The sequence below is a fragment of the Ctenopharyngodon idella genome, chromosome 24 (assembly GCF_019924925.1).
Source record: "Ctenopharyngodon idella isolate HZGC_01 chromosome 24, HZGC01, whole genome shotgun sequence".
Lineage (NCBI taxonomy): Eukaryota > Metazoa > Chordata > Actinopteri > Cypriniformes > Xenocyprididae > Ctenopharyngodon > Ctenopharyngodon idella.
In genome coordinates, this window is record NC_067243.1 from 8,802,882 (window position 1) to 8,817,046 (window position 14,165).

Consider the following 14,165-nt stretch of genomic DNA (forward strand, 5'->3'; position numbering starts at 1 on the left):
CTTGAAAAACCAGTTCAACAAAAACCCTGAAAGTGGCAATAATAATAAAAATAATATTTAAAAAAATGAACAGAACTGAACAAAATAATAAGCAACAGATTATTGATATACACAAATAATTAAATTTTTAGTGTAATATCTTTTTATTGTGTGTTTCCTGCCTCTTTGTCCTTGTTGGTTGTTTTGACCTCAATATTGGAATATGTTATGAATGACATACTAACATAACATTCTTACTATTATTGCAATATATAATATATTTATGCAAATTTTTATGTGTGAAATACCCATATGACCAAATACTTTTGTCAAAATGTTCAGTATACAGCAGAGCACACATGCAATATTGTATCCCACAATGCAATGTGATCGATCGACATTCCATTTCCAGTGTGATGAATGAACCGAAGGTTATTACAGCTGTGATTTTTTATTCGTTTTGATCTGTTCTTTGACTCTGACTTTGATTTAATCGTACTACCAAAAGTTGAGACATTTTTAGAATTTTTTTTTTTTAAATAATGTTTTTATTTCCAAAATAATAAACTGACAGCACTCACTTGCAACATCTCATCTACTGTGTAGCATTTAGTGAGTGAGTGAGTGAGTGTGTGTGTGTGTGTGTGTGTGTGTGTGTGTGTGTGTGTGTGTGTGTGTGTGTGTGTGTGTGTGTGTCTATATTTTGGGGACAAATTTGTACCCAGAAGTGACCAAAACCTGACAAAATCTTCAAAAACCTCCCTTTAGGGACATCCTCATTTGTAAAACTAGCATAAAAATAAAGTAATTAAAGGTTTTTTAAAAATGTAAAAAGTTAATGTAAATGTAGATTATAATTACCACTTCCTGCTGTGAAGTGTACTTTTTCATGATGTCTTTTCATTATGACAGTATTAAGAGGGTTGGGGGTTTAGGGTTACCTTATCAAGTCATCTTAACTTGGATTTAATCTTTAAACATAAACTACTGTCTCTTAAAACAACTGCAATCAGCTTGTCTTGAATATAACATTAAGCATCAGCTGTACATCTATAGACACTCCTCATGTTTGTCTCTGTTCTGAAGCAGCAGGAAGTGAGTCTCGTCAAACACACTTTGAAAGTACATTGCAAGTAAAAACTACTAGACTGCTGGTGGGAATATATTTCCTCTGGAGCTCCAACTAGAATATGTCAAGTAAAATGGACTTCGGTAAGCTTTTCACTCGCAATAGAAGCTATTTTTATGAAAGAAAATGTCAAGTTTTTGTGAGGCCATTTTACTGCTTTCACTTTCATATTGGTCAATACAGATTTTGGATCTGTATGCCACTTTAGGCTTAGTTTTCCTTTTCACCATTAAGTCTTTTAAAAATATAAGCAGTCACAAATGGTCTTTTTTGGCTTTCTTTCCATCTAATGACTGTAAATGTAATACAGTCATGTCTTTGCTGGAGCTCATAGCCACCAGTACATGAAAGAGAACATTTGGTTTAATCACTGAAACCCAACAGTATGTTAAAAGTACTAAACTGAAAGAAGAACAATCAGTTCATTCAATAGCAAACAATTCAAGAGACATGTTTCAAATCACCCTTGATGCTGAAATAATTAGTTACATGGGCTACAGATGCCATATTAGAAAATACACTTACATTACCTAAATTACATAATTGGCATAAAAACCATAATGTTTGTAATAGTATATATTCAGTGTGTTATCAAAAGGTGTGATGAAGTTATGAAATGGTCAGAAAAATGGTGTAGAAAAACTTTGCTGCCAATACAGTAAATGTTCTCACTGAAACATATCTGAATCTACACTGTAGTTGATCTTTACAGATGAAGGGTGAGTTACAGTAATGTGGCAATCTCTACCATAGTAATCTGTTTACAGTATCACATAGCATACTTACTGTAATATAAAATGCTGCATTTGATGCTATCTGTCTCTCTTCTTCTGATGTATATCTGATCAGTTTGACTGTTTCCATGTTTTCCCTTGTACTCCTTCCTGCTCTGTTCAAGAATTGCAAATCTTTCTGTTATGCACACACACACACACACACACACACACACACACACACACACACACACACACACACACACAATGTTGGGTTTCCATGTTTTATGGGGACATTCCATAGATGTAATGTCTTTTATACTGTACAAGCTGTATATTTTATCCCCTACCCCTAACCTACCCATCACAGAAAACTTTATGATATTTTAGATTATCAAAAAAGATCATTCTGTTTGATTTATAAGCCTTTTTCAAGGAAGGTTGAGTGCCTGACAGCTTAAGTAGCAGATCTCAATCTCCAGATACAAGAACTCCAGCAGGAAGCTTTGGCCAGCAGATCAGCTGCCACTTTTGGCCATTCTCCGTCTCATGCTGAGCCTGAACCCCATGCTAATAGTCCGCCGCCCTAAGACGGGGAGCCCAACTCCTGCTGGGCCTTCCTGTCCCAGTGCTGTCTTGTCTTTGCACTCCAGCCTCGCTGCTATACTACAGAGGAATCCCAGGTAGCATTTGTTATCACCATCCTGAAAGGAAGGGCCCGTGATTGGGCAATGGCTGTGTGGGATGCTCGTGCTCCATTCTGTGCCATATTCAAAGGCTTCAGAGCTGAGATGATCAAGCTGTTTGACCGCTCTGCTCAGGGTGATGAGGCAGCCTCCCAGTTGGTGCGGTTGAGTCAGGGCAGACGTTCAGTTACGGATTACTCAATCCAGTTCAGAACACTGGCGGCCACCTGTGACTGGAACGAAGCAGCTTTACGTGCAAGGTTTCGGGAGGGGTTGGACGACGACATCCAGAATGAGATCGTCACTCACGAGTTGCCTCATGATTTTAACACCCTTGTGTAGCTGGCGCCTCCTGTGGAGGGGTGTCTTCTACGTCGACACCAGTGGTGGACAGCTCAAACCCCCTGGATGTTGGAGGAGGGTGCCTCCAGTGCTGCTTCCACCTTCTCGTCTCCTTCAGCAGACCATGAGCCCATGTAAGTGCGGTGTCTTCACCTTACCCCTAAGGAGAAGCAGGATCGTTTGACTCGGGGCCTTTGCCTGTACTGCGGGAAGCCAGGCCATCGGGCTATCCGGTGTCCTTTAAAAGCCGGAGCCCATCAGTAATAAGGGGGATCCTGGTGGGCGCTACTCCTTGTCTCAACTCCCCCATCTCACATACCCTTCTAAAAGTCTCTGTTCAGTATAAGGACACTGTCCATTCCTGTTCTGCACTGATCGACTCAGGTGCTGAAGGCAACTTCCTGGATGTCTCGGTTTCTGCACTGTGGGGTATTCCTGCCATTCCTCTTCCTTCTCCTATCTCTGTCCGCTCCCTTAATGGTCTCCTCATCTCCTCCTCATCACCCATTCCACTCCTTCCATAAGTCTTATTGTCTCTGGCAATCACCGTGAGGTGATTGAGCTGTACCTCCTATATTCCCCGGGTGCTCCCGTTGTCCTTGGGCACCCGTGGCTGGTGCAGCACAATCCACCTCACGTGGATTGGTCTGGTAATTCTGTGTTCTCTTAGAGTCAGTCTTGTCTTGTGTCTTGTTCGGGTGCTGCCTTGTCTCCTGGCTCTGTGTCTTCTGTTTTTCAAGTTGAGGAGGTCGATCTCGCCGGGGTCTTGGGGGGGGTACCGCAGTCTTTGTCAGGTGTTCAGTAAGTCCTGGGCCACATCCTTACCTCCTCATCAGCCATATGACCGTGTTATCAATCTCCTCCCAGGCACTTCTCCACCCAAGGGTCGTCTGTATTCCCTATCTGGTCCTGAGAAAGAGGCCATGGACAAGTATATTCAGGAATCCTTAAATGCCGGCCTCATCTGTCCCAGTTCCTCACCCGCTGGGGCTGGGTTCTTCTTCGTTAAGAAGAAATATGGCTTCCTGCGACCCTGCATTGACTACCGGGGTCTTAATGACATCACTATAAGAAACAGGTATCCTCTGCTTCTGATGTCATCAGCTTTTGAGTTGCTACAGGGAGCCAGGGTCTTTACTAAGCTAGAACTCCGTAATGCCTACCATTTGATCCGCATACGCGAGGGGGATGAGTGGAAGACCGCATTCAACACCCCAACGGGACACTTTGAATACCGGGTCCTACCCTTCAGGCTCACCAATGCCCCAGCTGTCTTCCAGGCCCTGGTGAATGATATGTTGAGGGACATGGTGAACAGATTTGTCTTTGTGTACCTTGATGATATTCTCATCTTCTCTCCCTCCTTGCAGGTACACACTGAAAATGTCTGTCAGGTGCTACAACGGCTGCTGGAGAACCAGCTTTACGTCAAGGCTGAGAAGTGCATGTTCCATTCCAAGTCTGTTTCATTCTTGGGGCATATAATCTCGACGAAAGGGATCAAAGCCGATCCTGCAAGGTAAGGGCCGTGGCTAAGTGGCCAACCCCTGACTCTCGGAAGGCGCTGCAGCGGTTCTTGGGGTCTGCCAACTTCTATAGGCAATTCATCCGGAACTTTAGCCTGGTTGCTGCACCCTTAACAGCACTCACCTCACCTAAGGTACCGTTCAGATGGAATGCCCAGGCTCAGGAGGCCTTTGATGCTCTTAAGTCCTGTTTCATCTCTGCTCCTATTCTTTGTCTTCCAGATCCTGAATGGCAATTCTTTGTTGAGGTGGATGGTCCTGTCCCAGCAGTTCCCCAGAGATAGGAAAGTGCACCCATGTGCCTTCTTTTCTAACCGTCTGAGCCCTTCTGAGCGAAATTATGACATAGATAACAGAGAGGTGCTGGCAGTCAGGCTGGCTCTGGGGGAGTGGCATTACTGGTTGGAGGGAGCAGCGCAGCACTTCTTGGTCTGGACGGATCACAAGAATTTAGAGTACGTCCGTTCGGCCAAGAAGTTGAATGCTCGCCAGGCCCGCTGGGCATTCTTCTTTGGGTGGTTAAACTTCTCCCTCTCGTATTGGCCAGGCTCCAAAAATGTTAATCCTGATGCCCTTTCACATTTGTTCGAGGGTCCTGGGGAGGAGGTGACCCCCTAAGCCATTCTCTCACGTGAGGTGTTTCCCTTTCCTGGGATGTTGAGCAGCAGGTGGGGGAGGCTGTGCAGGGGGATGGGGGGGGTGTTCCCAAGGGAGTGTCCAGGGGGTCGGTTGTTTGTGCCGGCTGTGCTGCGTCCTGGGGTCCTTCAGTGGGGGCATGAGTCAACCCCTGTCACCCTGGGGTTCGGAGGTCTCTGGCTGCCATCCGTCAGCGATTTTGGTGGCCATCCATGGCACGAGATGTCAGGCAGTTCGTGTTGGCTTGCTCAGTGTGTCTCCTGTTGGCCTGTTACAGCCTTTGGCCATTCCGTTTCTGTTTCGCTCTTGACCATCTTTTCATGTTTGCCTTGTCTTGCCGTGTTGTGACTTTTGAGGCTCCAAGTGTTGTTTTGTTTTGTTTTGTTTCTTTTGTTTTGGACTGCTCCTTCTTATCCTGCCAGACTATATTTGTTCTGCTGCCTGTCCTGGCTATCTCTGTTTCCCTTGAGACTTGGATGCACTGCCCCAGCCCCTCCCTGCATGCTCAACGCTTCCATCGGGTGCTCAGTGAGATTTCGACACTGCGTCATGGACGAAGCTATAGTCAGTGTGACTTCTACGTTAGGACGTTAGGATCTGTCCCTGCTGAGAGGCTCTTTCCTGGTCCTGTGGACTTTGATTTGGACTTTTGTGTTCCTGTTGTTTTTCCCTGTGCTAAGTGAGAGCTAAATCAACTTTTCTGTTACCTGCAACTGGATCAGTATTTTTTCCCTGACACTGTATCTATAGAAATCACCAAATGATTAACCATTAAGATCCTTTGGATTAAATAATAGATAAATGTATTAAAATTAACGAAAAGAGATGCAAATCAAAAGTTTGATAGTAATAGCATTATGAAAGACAGTTACTGTGAATGAAACATTTATATAGATGAAACACTTATTTTGTGTACAGAAAAGGATACTTTTTGATTTTGTATATTGTACAATTGAAAACATACTGAAATATTTGAAAAAAAAGTGCACTTTTGATGATCTGTTGTGATATTAGTACTAAGAGTTTTGAAAATTTACTAAATGCTTGTGAAAATTGCACCAAAGCAATTAAAAAAACTAAGAGTTTTATTAATGTGAGATACACTTATATGTCATTTTAATCAATAATGTGTTTGGCTTGGCACCCATACAGATACGGTGAACTTTATTTCAGTAACCCATTTTTTTCCACACAGAGAGATTACTTAAGAAGACTTAAGATGTCACCCACCTTAAGAAGTGTGCTTTGTTCTCTATTTGTTTCAGGTGACGCCCAACATCTCTCAGAGCTGAGGATTGTGTTGATGGGTCATAGATATGCTGGTAAGAGTTCAGCAGGAAACACCATCCTGGGCAGAGAGGAGTTTGACTTGAAGACATCTGCTCAGTGTGTGAGGAGACATGGAGAAGTAGCAAACAGACACATCACTGTCATTGAAGCTCCAGGATGGTGGAAGAATTACACTGTAGAGATGAGTCCTGAGATACTGAAACAGGAGATTTTGCTCAGTATGTCTCTGTGTCCTCCAGGACCACACGCTGTACTACTGATCATACGTGTGAACATTAAATTTAAAGAGAGTGAGAGAAAAGCATTGCAGGGTCATCTGGATCTTCTCAGTGAGAGAGTCTGGAGTCACACTATAGTTCTGTTCACTCATGGAGACTATCTGTTAGACACATCTATAGAGCGGCACATTGAGAGTGAAGGACAGGATCTCCAGTGGCTGCTGGACAAATGTGGGAACAGGTATCATGTTCTCAACAATCACAACAGGAGTGACGACACTCAGATCAAGGAGCTGCTGGAGAAGATTGAGGAGACAGTGGCACAAAACAACGGCTGCCATTTTGAAATAGACAGAAAGATTTTACAGGAGGTGGAAGAGAGAAAAAGAGCAGAGGAAGAGAGAGCAGAAGAACGAATGAAGAAGATGCAAAAAAGGAGAGAAAACATCAGATCACAGATGAGTGAGTACACATACTTTATAGTGCAGATATTCACACTGAGTATATGAAGTAGATCATGAAAATGTAACAGTCACAACAATAACAACAAGAAACTTTTTGTCATTAATCTCTATTTGTCGAGGCATTCCCAATAGAAGGGTTTAAAGCAGCTCACAGTGACGGTCCATAAAAGCTGTTACTGAAGGAAATACATTCTTTTAATTTCTTAAACAATACTGTTCTTGATCGTGTGTGCTTTTGACAACAGAAATCCCTTTACCTAATCTTTAGACAACAATGCAAAAAATAAAAATATAACAACATAATGCATGTTATTTTGAAAAGTTTTGCTTTTGAACATTGTAAATTCATTGTCCTAATAAACAAACATCATTGTTTCATGTCATTTCCCCTCTGTTATACACTGGACTGGTGACACTGAAATGCTTTAGATGTTTTTTGATCTTGTTTTTGAGAGGACCAGATCAGAAGGGTACTCATATTTGTTTTTTATTATGGTGGTCAAAACCCATGAATCCCCAAGCATCATTAATGTGTTACACTGTTCTTATAAAAGCCCTTCTGAGCGAAATTATGACATAGATAACAGAGAGGTGCTGGCAGTCAGGCTGGCTCTGGGGGAGTGGCATTACTGGTTGGAGGGAGCAGCGCAGCCCTTCTTGGTCTGGACGGATCACAAGAATTTAGAGTACGTCCATTCGGCCAAGAGGTTGAATGCTCGCCAGGCCCGCTGGGCATTCTTCTTTGGGTGGTTAAACTTCTCCCTCTCGTATTGGCCAGGCTCCAAAAATGTTAATCCTGATGCCCTTTCACATTTGTTCGAGGGTCCTGGGGAGGAGGTGACCCCCTAAGCCATTCTCTCACGTGAGGTGTTTCCCTTTCCTGGGATGTTGAGCAGCAGGTGGGGGAGGCTGTGCAGGGGGATGGGGGGGTGTTCCCAAGGGAGTGTCCAGGGGGTCGGTTGTTTGTGCCGGCTGTGCTGCGTCCTGGGGTCCTTCAGTGGGGGCATGAGTCAACCCCGGTTCGGAGGTCTCTGGCTGCCATCCGTCAGCGATTTTGGTGGCCATCCATGGCACGAGATGTCAGGCAGTTCGTGTTGGCTTGCTCAGTGTGTCTCCTGTTGGCCTGTTACAGCCTTTGGCCATTCCGTTTCTGTTTCGCTCTTGACCATCTTTTCATGTTTGCCTTGTCTTGCCGTGTTGTGACTTTTGAGGCTCCAAGTGTTGTTTTGTTTTGTTTTGTTTCTTTTGTTTTGGACTGCTCCTTCTCATCCTGCCAGACTATATTTGTTCTGCTGCCTGTCCTGGCTATCTCTGTTTCCCTTGAGACTTGGATGCACTGCCCCAGCCCCTCCCTGCATGCTCAACGCTTCCATCGGGTGCTCAGTGAGATTTCGACACTGCGTCATGGACGAAGCTATAGTCAGTGTGACTTCTACGTTAGGACGTTAGGATCTGTCCCTGCTGAGAGGCTCTTTCCTGGTCCTGTGGACTTTGATTTGGACTTTTGTGTTCCTGTTGTTTTTCCCTGTGCTAAGTGAGAGCTAAATCAACTTTTCTGTTACCTGCAACTGGATCAGTATTTTTTCCCTGACACTGTATCTATAGAAATCACCAAATGATTAACCATTAAGATCCTTTGGATTAAATAATAGATAAATGTATTAAAATTAACGAAAAGAGATGCAAATCAAAAGTTTGATAGTAATAGCATTATGAAAGACAGTTACTGTGAATGAAACATTTATATAGATGAAACACTTATTTTGTGTACAGAAAAGGATACTTTTTGATTTTGTATATTGTACTAAAACAATTGAAAACATGCTGAAATATTTGAAAAAAAGTGCACTTTTGATGATCTGTTGTGATATTAGTACTAAGAGTTTTGAAAATTTACTAAATGCTTGTGAAAATTGCACCAAAGCAATTAAAAAAACTAAGAGTTTTATTAATGTGAGATACACTTATATGTCATTTTAATCAATAATGTGTTTGGCTTGGCACCCATACAGATACGGTGAACTTTATTTCAGTAACCCATTTTTTTCCACACAGAGAGATTACTTAAGAAGACTTAAGATGTCACCCACCTTAAGAAGTGTGCTTTGTTCTCTATTTGTTTCAGGTGACGCCCAACATCTCTCAGAGCTGAGGATTGTGTTGATGGGGTATAGATATGCTGGTAAGAGTTCATCAGGAAACACCATCCTGGGCAGAGAGGAGTTTGACTTGAAGACATCTGCTCAGTGTGTGAGGAGACATGGAGAAGTAGCAGACAGACACATCACTGTCATTGAAGCTCCAGGATGGTGGAGTAATTACACTGTAGAGGAGAGTCCTGAGATACTGAAACAGGAGATTTTGCTCAGTATGTCTCTGTGTCCTCCAGGACCACACGCTGTACTACTGATCATACGTGTGAACATTAAATTTAAAGAGACTGAGAGAAAAGCAGTGCAGGGTCATCTGGATCTTCTCAGTGAGAGAGTCTGGAGTCACACTATAGTTCTGTTCACTCGTGGAGACTATCTGTTAGACACATCTATAGAGCAGCACATTGAGAGTGAAGGACAGGATCTCCAGTGGCTGCTGGACAAATGTGGGAACAGGTATCATGTTCTCAACAATCACAACAGGAGTGACGACACTCAGATCAAGGAGCTGCTGGAGAAGATTGAGGAGACAGTGGCACAAAACAACGGCTGCCATTTTGAAATAGACAGAAAGATTTTACAGGAGGTGGAAGAGAGAAAAAGAGCAGAGGAAGAGAGAGCAGAAGAACGAATGAAGAAGATGCAAAAAAGGAGAGAAAACATCAGATCACAGATGAGTGAGTCAACATACTTTATAGTGCAGATATTCACACTGAGTATATGAAGTAGATCATGAAAATGTAACAGTCACAACAATAACAACAAGAAACTTTTTGTCATTAATCTCTATTTGTCAAGGCATTCCCAATAGAAGGGTTTAAAGCAGCTCACAGTGACGGTCCATAAAAGCTGTTACTGAAGGAAATACATTCTTTTAATTTCTTAAACAATACTGTTCTTGATCGTGTGTGCTTTTGACAACAGAAATCCCTTTACCTAATCTTTAGACAACAATGCAAAAAATAAAAATATAACAACATAATGCATGTTATTTTGAAAAGTTTTGCTTTTGAACATTGTAAATTCATTGTCCTAATAAACGAACATCATTGTTTCATGTCATCTCCCCTCTGTTATACACTGGACTGGTGACACTGAAATGTTTTAGATGTTTTTTGATCTTGTTTTTGAGAGGACCAGATCAGAAGGGTACTCATATTTGTTTTTTTATTATGGTGGTCAAAACCCATGAATCCCCAAGCACACCATTAACGTGTTACACTATTCTTATAAAATATTTCAGTGAGAGGAGTTGGGAAGTTTGACACGTGGTCTGTGGGAAGTTCTGCTTACAGTTCATATGGAGCGAGCAGCAGGTCAGATTCACCCTTCAGCTCTGTGGACGGCTCAAATCTCCAGAAAAGATGTAATAGCATGGAATTACCATCACCATTTAGTGAGTATCTTTTTTTATATTTATTAGTTCATGTTTAATGGATTGTTTAAAACATATATTGTAAATGATTAAATTCACTTTTAGTTTAAAATTTTCTAAATGAATGTGGGAGCTTGTTTTCATTCATTCTCTTGTGCTTCTGAACACTATGGTTTTGATTTGTCACCATCCATCCTGCCAGTGTGTTGATTTGTATCTAGTAACTTAAACTTGTGCTATTTTATTTGTTAATGGCATATTAATACAATTTATTATAAATTATTAAATGTTAGAATTGTGTTGTTCTGATACTAAAAACTTTCTGCTGTTTTCTGCTCTTTCTTAGTGAGTGGAGATGAGCGTTCTGATATGATGTCTGTGGGAAGCTGTGCAGAATCAGAAGAAGACAGCAGTTAAAGACCCCATGAAGCTGCCCAACAAATACAATTTTCTTTCCTGTGTTGACATATTTCCCATTGAAACAGCTTTTCATTTCTCAGATTATAACTACAAAACATTACCACCAATAAATTTGTAATGACGGGTCGGCAGAATGAGGATCCATTTGCAGCTTTATTAAGATGGGGGTGTGTGTGTGTGTGTGGGGGGGGGGGGGGGGGTGTGGGTGTGTGTGTGGGTGTGGGTGTGGGTGTGGGTGTGGGTGGGTGTGTGGGTGGGTGGGTGATTGGGTGGGTGTGTGTGTGTGTGTGTGTATGTGTGTGTCTTAAATAGTGTGAGTGTAATGAGGTGCAGGTGTGTGCGCAATCAGTCCCAGGAATGAGGGCCTATGGGAAACGTAGTCCGAATGTAAACCAGTCAATATTCAGGTGACGGCTCCCTCCGGTGGTGCGGAGGAGGAGGCGCGAGAGCCACATTCGTGACAAAATTATGTTCAGTATCTGTATAGTCAGTGACAGTGTTCATTTTGTCGAGGGGTGTTGTGCTTTGTGTAGCTCTAAATTATGTCAGGAAGAAATAAAATATTAGGTCAGCATTCATATAGCAGTGAATAATTAAAAATATTATAGATAATAAAGAGAAAACCTTCACATGTATGTGAAAGCACGGTTCCAAACCTTTACTTCTAATATTCACAGCTAGCTCCTTCAAAAAGCTAAATGTTTTACAAAACTTTTAGTTTTATCTATTTATATATTGTTTGCATTAGAAGCTGTATCCTAAAAAATAAAATCTAAAGTAAAATGTACAAGAATTGTGCCACACAAAAAGTGACCCCTACAGTTAATTCTAGTCTGATGTTAGCATGTAACAACTCACTCTAAAGCACAAAAATACACACAAATACACTTTATTATGACACTTGATATCAAAATAAAGACAGAACTATAGTCCTAGCTAACTTTCTTCATTTGTTCTGGAAAGGTTGTCACAAAGTTATGAACAAACATTCTTTCAGTATACAGAATGTTTTGTTCAAAGGTCTTTAATAATGTTCTCAAAATGTTAACATTAAACATTGTTCACCGAACAGTTTTTTTTCAATAAATATTTCTTTCAGGGATTTTTAATTTGGTTTTTATTTCATTTCGAGCAGGATTTGTTTCAGTTGTTTTGTACAGATTTTCAAAGTTATGTCCTCCATGTGTTCCTGTTTTAATTGGACAATTCTTCCTGTTGTGGTCTATAGAGAGTGTTCCAGTTGTTACAAAAGTTACTGGCATTTATTGACTTCTCCATTGCAGAGTTTGTTTAAAGCTGTTTTTGCTTTGCTATTGTTTAGCTTTTTTGTATGATTTTCAAATACTTTTTACTCCAAATCGTTTGTAATCATTTCTCCTTATTGTTGGTTGGTTTGGTTCACTTATATGCTTTAACAAAGACAAGTGGGTGGGCATTAATGCACTATTATTTTGTCCACTTCCTGCTGTGAAGTGTTTTATTTTTATATGATGTATTTTCGTCGTTTTCAGTATTAAGAGTGGGTTAAATGGGGGTTTATGAAGTCAGCTTAACAGGGATTTAATCTTTAAACATAAGATACTGTCACTTAAAAAACTGCAAACAGCTTGTCTTGAATATAACCTTAAACATCAGCTGTACATCTATAGACACGCCTCATGTTTGTCTCTGTTCTGAAGCAGCAGGAAGTGAGTCCCGTCAAACACACTTTGAAAGTACATCGCAAGTAAAAACTACTAGATTGCTGGTGGAAAATATATTTCATTTGGAGCTCCAACTAAGGCAAAAATATGTCAAGTAAAATGGACTTCGGTAAGCTTTTCACTCGTAATAGAAGCTATTTTTATGAAAGAAAAATGTCAACTTGTTTATAGTTTTTGTGAGGCCATTTTACTGCTTTCACTTTCATATTGGTCAATACAGATTTTGGATCTGTTTATGCCACTTTATGCTTAGTTTTCCTTTTCACCATGAAGTCTTTTATAAATATAAGCAGTCACAAATGGTCTTTTTTGGCTTTCTTTCCATCTAATGAATGTAAATGTAATACAGTAATGTATTTGCTGGAGCTAATAGCCACCAGTACATTGATAATGATTACCCAGGTGTGAACACACACAAGAGATTTATTCAATGTTTAGAGGGCCAATTTAATTATTTTGAAAGAATATACTTTCTGAAAACATTATTCTGAAGCTATTTGGAATTTAGTCTTGTTTAATTAGTGTTCTGTGATCTGTTATACTTCGTGTGCAGATCATTGAAGTTAAGCAATTTTCTTTTCTCTATAATTCATAATGATTGTTCATCAATAACTTTTGTTCAACTCGGATTTAAGAGTTTAATTAATGTGAGATACACTTATGTGTCATTTTTAATCAATAATGTGTAGTTTTGACACCCATACAGATACAGTAAACTTTATTTCAGTAACCCCCTTTTCACAGAGAGAGATAACTGAAAAGACTTAAGATCTCACCCACCTCAAGAAGTGTGTTTTTTTCTTTTTCTTTTTTTTTTTGCTGCAGGTGACGCCCACTACCTCTCAGAGCTGAGGATTGTGTTGATGGGGTATAATAATGCTGGTAAGAGTTCAACAGGGAACACCATCCTGGGCAGAGAGGAGTTTGACTTGAAGAGATCTGCTCAGTGTGTGAGGAGACATGGAGAAGTAGCAGACAGACACATCACTGTCATTGAAGCTCCAGGATGGAGGAGTAATTTCACTGTAGAGGACAGTCCTGAGATACTGAAACAGGAGATTTTGCTCAGTGTGTCTCTGTGTCCTCCAGGACCACACGCTGTACTACTGATCATACCTGTGGGCAGATTTAAAGAGACTGAGAGAAAAGCAGTGCAGGATCATCTGGATCTTCTCAGTGAGAGAGTCTGGAGTCACACTATAGTTCTGTTCACTAATGGAGACTTTCTGTTAGACACATCTATAGAGCAGCACATTGAGAGTGAAGGACAGGATCTCCAGTGGCTGCTGGACAAATGTGGGAACAGGTATCATGTTCTCAACAATCACAACAGGAGTGACGACACTCAGATCAAGGAGCTGCTGGAGAAGATTGAGGAGACAGTGGCAGAAAACAACGGCTGCCATTTTGAAATAGACAGAAAGATTTTACAGCAGGTGGCAGAGAGAAAAAGAACACAGGAAGAGAGAGCAAAAGAACGAATGAAGATGATGCAAAAAAAGAGAGAAAACATCAGATCACAGATGAGTGA

At 41.1% G+C, this 14,165-nt stretch overlaps 1 protein-coding gene across 1 annotated transcript in view; it reads left to right on the forward strand.

Annotated features, from left to right (window-relative positions):
* Positions 1-897: 897 nt before the first annotated feature.
* LOC127506682 (uncharacterized) overlaps positions 898-14,165 on the forward strand; it is a 58,933-nt gene continuing 45,665 nt past the window's right edge. The window contains exons 1-4 of the mRNA XM_051883368.1: positions 898-1,191; positions 6,277-6,981; positions 9,109-9,813; positions 13,460-14,161. Coding sequence (XP_051739328.1) covers positions 1,170-1,191; positions 6,277-6,981; positions 9,109-9,813; positions 13,460-14,161 — 2,134 coding nt within the window. The 5' untranslated portion in view covers positions 898-1,169. The remainder of the gene's footprint in view (positions 1,192-6,276; positions 6,982-9,108; positions 9,814-13,459; positions 14,162-14,165) is intronic.